Below are 8,942 nucleotides of genomic sequence, written 5' to 3'. Positions count from 1 at the left end.
CAAACGCGTGTGTCGCTGTTTGTATTTTTATTTATTTTTTTAGTGTTGAATGCAAACGGCAGACCAGACATATAATAGGCTTAGCTCAACAACAACAACAACACCAAGTCAGTCCGATGACAATATATAACAACAACACAAGGTGACGTGATACAAATGAAGGTATCATTAACTCACTGTCATTGCTTCCAGCGACGGTCAGCAGCAACGCGGCCAGCAGCCAGCTACAGTATAGGGGGGACGAACCAACCTGCAACGGTGACAGACAGACAGCAGACCGGCCGGTACACAGGCAGCCGACAGACAGCCCCGTCCTGTCGCGTGTACGCGGTGGTGGTGTGGTGGTGTTTACACTCCGTGCTGTGGTGCTGTGTGTGTGAGAGAGTGCACAGTGCACTGTGTGAGAGAGAGAGAGAGAGAGAGAGAGAGAGAGAGAGAGAGAGAGTGTGTGTGTGTGTGTGTGTGTGTGTGTGTGTGTGAGTCGTTACCGATTCCCTTCCTGCTCCTTCCGCATTGATCAGGTTGACGCAAGAAGAGGAGAGCTATAGGGGGGGCAAGGGTCGAACATAAAGCAGCAGCAGGTCTCCCGAATCCCGATCCATTCATTCATTCATTCATCCGCTCACACCGAAATGACTTTAAGTGAATTTGACAGACAGACAAGGTCCTGAAACGGACAGCTCCTCTTCTTTTCCCAGCTCCCCTAGCGTTGACAGACTGTCAGACAGACAGACAGATACAGGGGAAGGAAAGAGACACACGGAAGACACGCGCTTCCCCCCCCCTCCCCTCTCTCTCTCTCATCAACACGTGAAAGCCTGGTCGGTGTGGTTTATTATACTTGGTCGTACGATGGTATTGCGTGCTGAAAATAGCTCGACCTCTCTCTCTCTCTCTCTCTCTCTCTCTCTCTCTCTCTCTCTCTCCCCCCCTCTCTCTCTCTCGCACGCACGCTCCTACTCACTCAAGAAGAAGTTAGTTATTTAACTCTTTAATTTGGTGTTTTAGCAACCCGTAATAACCTGTGCAGATTTATATGCTAAGATATAAAACATTTTTTTTATGATATTTACTTTTGTAGGCTACGTCATGGGAGAAATGCTTAAAGCAAACATAAAAAGTCCATATAGACTTGGCTGCCACATGGGTCATGTCTGACTGACCAGCAGTACTAGAGGTCCTGGTAGGAGATAAAACCAGCAGTACTAGAGGTCCTGGTAGGATATAAAACCAGCAGTAGCCTACTAGAGGTCCTGGTAGGATATAAAACCAGCAGTACTAGAGGTCCTGGTAGGATATAAAACCAGCAGTACTAGAGGTCCTGGTAGGATATAAAACCAGCAGTAAGCTACTAGAGGTCCTGGTAGGAGATAAAACCAGCAGTACTAGAGGTCCTGGTAGGATATAAAACCAGCAGTAGAGGTCCATGGTAGGATTGGCAGAGCGCACAAGACATTTGGTGCTGATTGGTTCAGTTTTATGAGATTACTAGATTAGCCCTATAGGCCTATACACAAATGCACACACGTGTGCACGCACACACACACACAAGACCCTCTTCTAGACCGAAGAACAAACAAACACAAAATGACAACAGATGAGTGAGTTAGAACCATGTTAGAACGAAGGCAGTCAGGCAGGCAGGGAGAGAGAGTACACCAGGATGGAAACTGTTGAATTTCACATGAGCTCTTGCACCCTGCCGTTGAGGAAGTGGGGCATCACTTTCCACTCCACAGATTGTCGGGCAGAAACCTTGTATCTCCATATTTCAACATTTTCTTTTCCTACCAGTACCAGTGGTATAGTGTTGGTTTCCTTTCTAGACGATCTACAAGCTCACAGTGGGTTAGCAAAGGAGCCATATAGGCTCTCTCCGGCTTTAAATCCTCTTAGCAGACCGTGTAAACTGTACTTTCCTGTGCTTCTTTTTGCAAACTGAAAATTAAGTATTCAATCAATCAATTAAAAACTTTGTAGATCACCATTTTCTGAATCTTTTTAAAAACATACTGAAAGTGAAAGTGGTTGAGTCTGTCTTTGGATATATTCAACCAATGAAAAGTATTAACAAGAGCTCGTGGTAATAACCACAAGCTGATATTTTATGAGACACAGGACAACTTAATAGGCCCACGTTTGAGGGGTGCAATGGGTTGCAGTCAGAGTGATTTCTCCTTTATATTCAGCTATATAGCTGAACACTTGGCCTGCTTTGGTACAAGTCTTCAGTGTAATCAATTCTGAAAGTCAGGCTTGGAATACCATCCATAGATAGAGTCTGTTTAGTTGTACAAAGCATTCAAAGCATATTCTGTAATATGCAAACATCATGTTCCAATCGGTTGGCTCTATTATCGCAGGTGGTTTATATATAGTGGTTTATTTATATCCTCCCTAATTGCTCCCGATGAGCAGCCTTCCTCCACCATCGGTGTGTGAATGTGTGTGTAATGCGGGTGAATGTGCAATCCATTATAAAGCGCTTTGGATAAAAGCGCTATGTAAATTAAATCCATTTACCATTATTTAATAATAGTGAAAATAGACAACCGACAAGCTCACAGCGCGTCGTGATGCACTGTGGAACTTGTAGATTTCATATTTTACTATGTGTAACATTTTTTGTTTTGTTTGTTGGTTGTTTTTTTGTTTTGTTTTTATATATATATGGATATTTGTATTAGAAAAGTGTTGTAATTTATTTTGACGTTGATGTGTATGTATGTATGTATGTATATATGTACAGTATGTACTATTTGTTAATTCTTTTGACGTTTTTGAGAGGTGCTATTCCCTCAAAAATGCACAGCTTTGTGTGTAGGTGTTTGTAGCACGAAATGTGAGAATTTGATTGGCTGATGTATGATGATGTATGATGATATAGAGTGCCCCCACTTCACACAAGTGTGATTTCTTTGCAAAAAAACTGTTTTGGTAAACACTGCTGTAGGGAGTCAGACCGCAACTGGCCCTGCCACACACACACACAATGCACGTACACACACAATTCACATGACAATCATATGCTTTGCCCTGACTACCACATGTTCTGTTCTCTGAATAAACTGTTGAACTTCCGACTCCTGACCGAAGTTAATATAGTAGACAGTCAACCAGAACAGTGATTAGAGCCCTGTTGCCTTCATTTTATGAAGTTAAAGTTAAAACAAATATAGAACACTATGATAGGATTACAAGAGAACAAAAATGTATGGACTACTAGGATACTACTGTTTACATGAAACATTCTGTATCATAAGTTACATTTCTCCACTGTTTCTCCAGGGATAGCACTAGAACAATGGTTCTCAAAGTGGGGTCTGGGGACCCCAAGAGTTCCAAATGGACCCTTACATGCCTGTGACACACCCATGCCTCAAATAACACCCCGAGTTAGAGGCTTGTAAGAGTACAAAGGGAGGGTAGAGATGTAACAAAATCCATTTGGTTCACATTTGTACACTTAAAAGTTATGGGGGGCTCTTGAAATTATGAGGTTTGAGAATCACTGTACGAGAACATGGTCTCTAGAAGAGTATCTTGTCTGTCTGTGACTGTGCGTCTGGAGCGAATCTCACAAACCGCTGGACATATCGGAGCCAAATCCCTTATGCACATAACACAGGTCTCACACGTTTTATACATTTCATTTTTAATAATGACATTCAATGTAGATCTGAATTGAAAGACATACATCTTGAGATCCACATGACTGGAGCTTTCAAAACTGGTTGCCCAACACCATTAATTTATTCCGATTCATGTCACGACAACATCGCAAGACTGCGCAGACAAAAACAAAAGGAAAAACAGCAAACACGTGAACGCCACAGATATCATTACGATGTCTATATACAACATCTCGTTGTCGGAGGAGGAGTCTGTGCTGTCCTGAGCGGGGGCGGGACGTTCACTTTGAGCTGTTTGCCTTAAGCTCCGTATGCATTCTGCCAGTCTCAGGCTGGACTGCTCTTCCTCCCGGCTACCATCCGGGAAGGCGTGCTTATAGAAGCAATTTGAGCCAAACAGGCAATTTCCCCGGCCCTCATCGAAATACAGACATGGTTTAGTCCCCATGTCGTCCTTGTACTTCTGGATGAGCTTCTCCTTGTCGCCCTTGTCCTCGACCCAGTACTCGCTCGGAATGACAAAGTTGGACGTGACTCGACACCTGTAGCAGGACTTGATGACGTTATTCTTGAACTGCTTGGCGCTCCTCCACTTGCGGATACACCGCAGACAGTAGCAGTGGTTGCAGTTGGAAAGGATTCCGAAGCGGCGCTCGCTGGGATTGGCCTTCTCGAACACCACCTCCATGCACAGGCTGCACGTCATGTCCTTGCTGCGCTGGATGGCGAAGGAGATCTCCATGTCCTTCTCATGGGCCTCAATGCAAGCCCTAGTGTGCTTGGCACGCTGGGTGTTGTCGATGGGGTGGAGCACCTGCAGGCCACACATATCACACACGTCAAAGTGGAGGTAGGCACAACTGCGCCCGTAGTCGCACTTGCCCAGTGCAGCGGCGCGCGGGCACAGCCGGTTCCTCCGTTTTTTGTCATTCTCGGTCTGGTCCATCTCAAAAGTGTCAAAGAGGGGGACAGGCCTCTTCGCCTTCGCAGGCTCATCCCGTGTGCTGTAGGGCTGCCCCGGCACAAACTCTGTGGCATGAGGACACAGCGTTGTGCGAAAGCCCCTCCTCAATTCTCTGCCATTCACAGTCTGAGATTGAGGGTTAGCATCATCTCTACATGGAGACCGAGAGGCAGGGCTGCTGCTCATCTTTGTAGGCGGGCCAATAGCTAGCAAGTCTCCTGCTGCCTTGTCAGCGTCACCTAGCGGCTCACAGGCCTTATCATCCTGAGGCAGGTATACGAGTCTGGTCCTGACCTCGTTCTCCGGGGTCATGACAGATGCAAAACGGCTGAAGTAACAGTCAACACGCTTCACAAGCAGCAATGTACCAGAGCTCCTTGAAAATAAGGTTTTATCTTCATAGCACTGACGTCAGAGTTGTTCCAGCTTTGTGATTGGCTGGCAGACATGGTCAAGGATTGTCGCGGTCAAGGAATGTGGAGTACACCTTCCCAGCAAGCCAAGTTACGTCATGATGACGTCCTCCGGTGACTCTGGTGACGTTCAGAACTAGGCCAGATCCCAGCCCATATGAGGATGTTTACGTCATTTCCAGGACCTTTCCAGGATCTGACTAGTTATGATATGACTTAAGTTGATCAACTTAAGTCATATCAACTAGTCAGATCTGGCCCAGAATAAGCTAGGCCTATATTATTTAAACTGGTGAAGACCAGATGAGTCTCTGATTCATCCAGGACGTCCGTCTTATAGTGGGAAGATTGGCAGCATTTATGTTGATTGAAATCAGGTGATATTCCGGGCCAGATCTGACTAGTCTTGGCTTCACTTGATCTGGCCCCAATCGAGACATCACTAATTTGTCCAGGTCCTGACCGTGCTTGCTGGGTTATTTACCTCACTTGTATTTAGATTATTTGTGACGTAGCTCTGGACTGTCTTTATGAGTGTGTTTGCTTTGTGACGTAGCTTTGGACTGCCTATATGAGTCTGTGTTTGCTTTGTGATGTAGCTCTGGACTGTCTGAGTCTGTGTTTGCTTTGTGACGTAGCTCTGGAATGTCTATATGAGTCTGTGTTTGCTTTGTGACGTAGCTCTGGACTGTCTACATGTATGAGAGTCTGTGTCTGTGTGTGCCTGAGTGTCCCAGCAAAAGGAGTTATCATAGCATCGCAATCTGTTTAACCACTCTCTGGTTATTGAAAGATCACACCCATGTGAAGTGAGGGGCGCTCTTATCATCATACAACATCTCATTCACATCCTATATGTACAGCAGCTTTTAATGTTTGTGTTCTCAAAACTGCGGCCATTCTTTGTCAATGGCATTTAATGTTTGTGTTTACACGTTTGTGTTTACACGCACACTAATAGCTGGACATAGGAAAAATAGCAGATCTACAAGCCCGTAGTTCCGTGCCTCATGAGGTTGTAGATCTGTTGTTTTTGAAAAAGATTTGCGCAAATCTTTGAATACTGTATAATACTTTTTAAAGCGAACATATTTAACTCAAATCTATGCTTCTGGGGGTCCCTGGACCAGAGGTCAAATACACATAGTTGTAGGGGTCCTTGACACAATCTGACACAGACAGTCGGACTCAGGTCTTAATGGGTTAAGGAAGGCTCAGACAGCCTTTCCATGTAAGCTGATCCAAAGTAATGGTTGTTATAATCATGATCGCCCATGTCTGTGCACTTGAACGTGAGACACAGTGTACTTGATATGTATTGTGTGTTAGGCTACGAGAGACATTTAGGCTGAGGGTTATTTGGCTACAGGCCTGAGTAGGATAATAGTATGATAATATTATGATAAGAAAAAATTAAATAAATTAATACAAATCACACCCGTTCATCATACATCATCTCATTCTGGCCAATCACAATTTGCATCCTCACTTTTGTCATCAATGTTTGTCTCCACATTGGCGAGATTAGCAAAAACACTCAACAATAGTAGATAGGAAACGGTAGCAAAACAATGCTTGTGTTTACACAAACCTTCAAAGCTGGACATAGGCTAGCGCCACTCCTCAAGAATATTAAAAAAACAAATAATAAAAGAGCACAGGTCTAGCTTGCCAAAATAAATAAGTATTGCATGTCTTTATATGTCCAAGACCAAGACACATGCAATTGAGGTCCACAATCGCTTCAGGGATGTTATACTTTTAGCATCATTGTATAACTGTGCCTCTGTACTTTATGCCAACTGTTAAAGTATTCGTTCCAATCAATCAAAAACACCAAAACCACTGCTGCCACAGAAAACAACGAGAGTCCTTTAAAAACAGTATTTATCATTTAACAACCTTAGCTGTTTGTTTGCAAGTGCTTGATGCCCAATATTGGCAAGGACTCCTTCTACTGGTCACGAGTGAGGATTACAGGGGGATCAGTTCAGATATATACTGCAGGGGTGGCGTCAATATTGTATTTTTAGCATTTTTACAACTTGCATCCCTATTCTGGGGGATCATCCCTCTCTTAGTTAAAGGGACACTTTGCCCTTTTTGCAAAAAGATATATGTTAATGACATTTAGAAGAATTAGAACACTTTCCTTGGGGTCTTTATGTGTGTAATATGTGGTTTTAGATATTTTAGATTGGAGCAGTGAGCCCAGTGTCTCTGATGTCATGCACACTGGGCTCACTTCCTTCCTGGACTACAATTCCCATAATGCTTTGGTCCACTGCTCCTCCTTGTGGATAGGGGGAGGGCTGTCTTACTGAGACAACATGTAGTCCAGGAAGTAAGTGAGCCCAGTGTCCATGACATCAGAAACACTGGGCTCACTGCTAAAATCTAAAACCACATATTACACAGTACACACACATAAAACGTTATTAACATGTATTTTTTGCAAAAAGGGTGAAGTTTCCCTTTAAGGTGGTCCTTGGCCTGCAACATATCAGATACAGGTGATGGTATTCCTGCTGGGCATTGCTGCCTGACGCACCTCCTCCAGTGCCTTTTGAACAGGTGTGCTGTGACACCTCACTGAACACCTCTGTGGGCCTAAACGGGTCATCAGCTGGGGGCCACCATTCATCAACGCTTCGCTCCTTTAACCCCAGTACGTCTCATGGTGGCGGAGCGATGGCAGGGATCTCTCCCTGCCACCCCCTGCTGCTGATGCCCTAGGTGCAAAACATGCACTGAAGACAGATCATTAACTACATGTTAATGTGGGCTGCTGATCTGTGTCCAGGGGAAACACGTACGGGTTCCGGCCATTGTGGTCGTGTTCCAGATGTGGAGTACAGGGACAGGGAGAGATGGTCATCTTTTTCCTCATCTCGTCCATCCGTCTTCTGTTCTCTGCCGTCATTCCCTGCTGGCTTTCTCCTGCTGGTTCTCACCTTCTCTGTCCTTCCTTCGTATACACGCTGTCAAACCATTGCAATTGCTCAGCATCCATGTTATTCACTTCCAGTGGTGGAAAATGTACTCACATTTATTGCGTAGGTAAAAGTATGTATCAATACTGCAATGTAGAAATACCGATTGATTGAATACTTTTTTAGCAATTTAATAATTGAAATTATTTATTTGGAATAATTATTATTTTATTTATTTTTAGCAATTTGCAGAATTAAGCACAAGAAAGTACAGTTCAATACAAGGTCTGTTAAGATGAAAGCCTGCTTGTTTCCATTGGGGTATGTGGTACTCAATTAAAAAATAGCAGCAAAAACAAAGCTTGCGCATTGTGAGCTTGTAGTTCTTCTATTTTCAAAAGGTCAAAATGTACTGCATGCACTGTAGGGCTGCAGAGGTTAATGTATGTTTTGTAATAATAATTTAAACCTACAAAGTAACTATAGTAATTGAACCTATGTGGGACGAAAAGTACAATGTATTTGCCTTTCAGATGTAGTGAAGAGGTAAAAAGTATTGAAAATTGGAAATACTCCAGTAAAGTAAAAAATACTTCAAAATTGTACTTAAGTACAGTACTTGAGTAAACATACTAGAGTTTTACACCACTGTGTTTTGGAGTGTTCAGGTTGTGCACTTGAGGGAAATGTCAGCCGATCGTTGTCTCTCACTTCGTCTGAAGCCGGCCTTGTGATAGAGAACCCCACCTTCTAGATTATCCTGTGATCATGGCTTTCAAAACTCTCCTTCAAATTGGGATGGCCCCAGTTCCAGATCATTATTATGGCGGCTACAGAGCCCCCCTGCAACGATCCGGGTGGGGCCTTTTCACCACAGTGTAGCCTATATAACATCAGGGAAGACTTACCATCTTCTCAGCGATTTGGAAAATAGGCCATTCAGCATTGCTCTGCCGTAAATCCAGATGTAAATATTGAAGCACATGGACTCCCACAGACA

The 8,942-nt window shown here is 43.9% G+C and overlaps 2 protein-coding genes across 2 annotated transcripts in view; both read right to left on the bottom strand.

Moving 5' to 3' along the window:
• The window catches only part of psda (pleckstrin and Sec7 domain containing a), a 100,386-nt gene extending 100,082 nt beyond the window's left edge, over positions 1-304 (bottom strand). The window contains exon 1 of the mRNA XM_080782672.1: positions 178-304. The gene's annotated coding sequence lies outside the window, so the exon portion shown is untranslated. The remainder of the gene's footprint in view (positions 1-177) is intronic.
• A 3,273-nt stretch (positions 305-3,577) lies between these two features.
• On the bottom strand, positions 3,578-4,908 carry LOC308328371 (putative E3 ubiquitin-protein ligase makorin-1; the record flags this gene model as incomplete). The annotated part of the gene is made up of 2 exons (XM_080782147.1): positions 3,578-3,610; positions 3,847-4,908. 2 exons carry the CDS (start codon positions 4,906-4,908, stop codon positions 3,578-3,580), a joined length of 1,095 nt encoding a protein of 364 aa, XP_080638273.1.
• Positions 4,909-8,942: the final 4,034 nt, after the last annotated feature.

The sequence above is a fragment of the Protomyctophum bolini genome, assembly GCF_963924005.1.
Source record: "Protomyctophum bolini genome assembly, chromosome: 14".
NCBI classification, from domain to species: Eukaryota; Metazoa; Chordata; class Actinopteri; order Myctophiformes; family Myctophidae; genus Protomyctophum; species Protomyctophum bolini.
The sequence above is the reverse complement of the archived record's forward strand: the minus strand, read 5'-3'. Positions and strand labels throughout refer to the sequence as shown.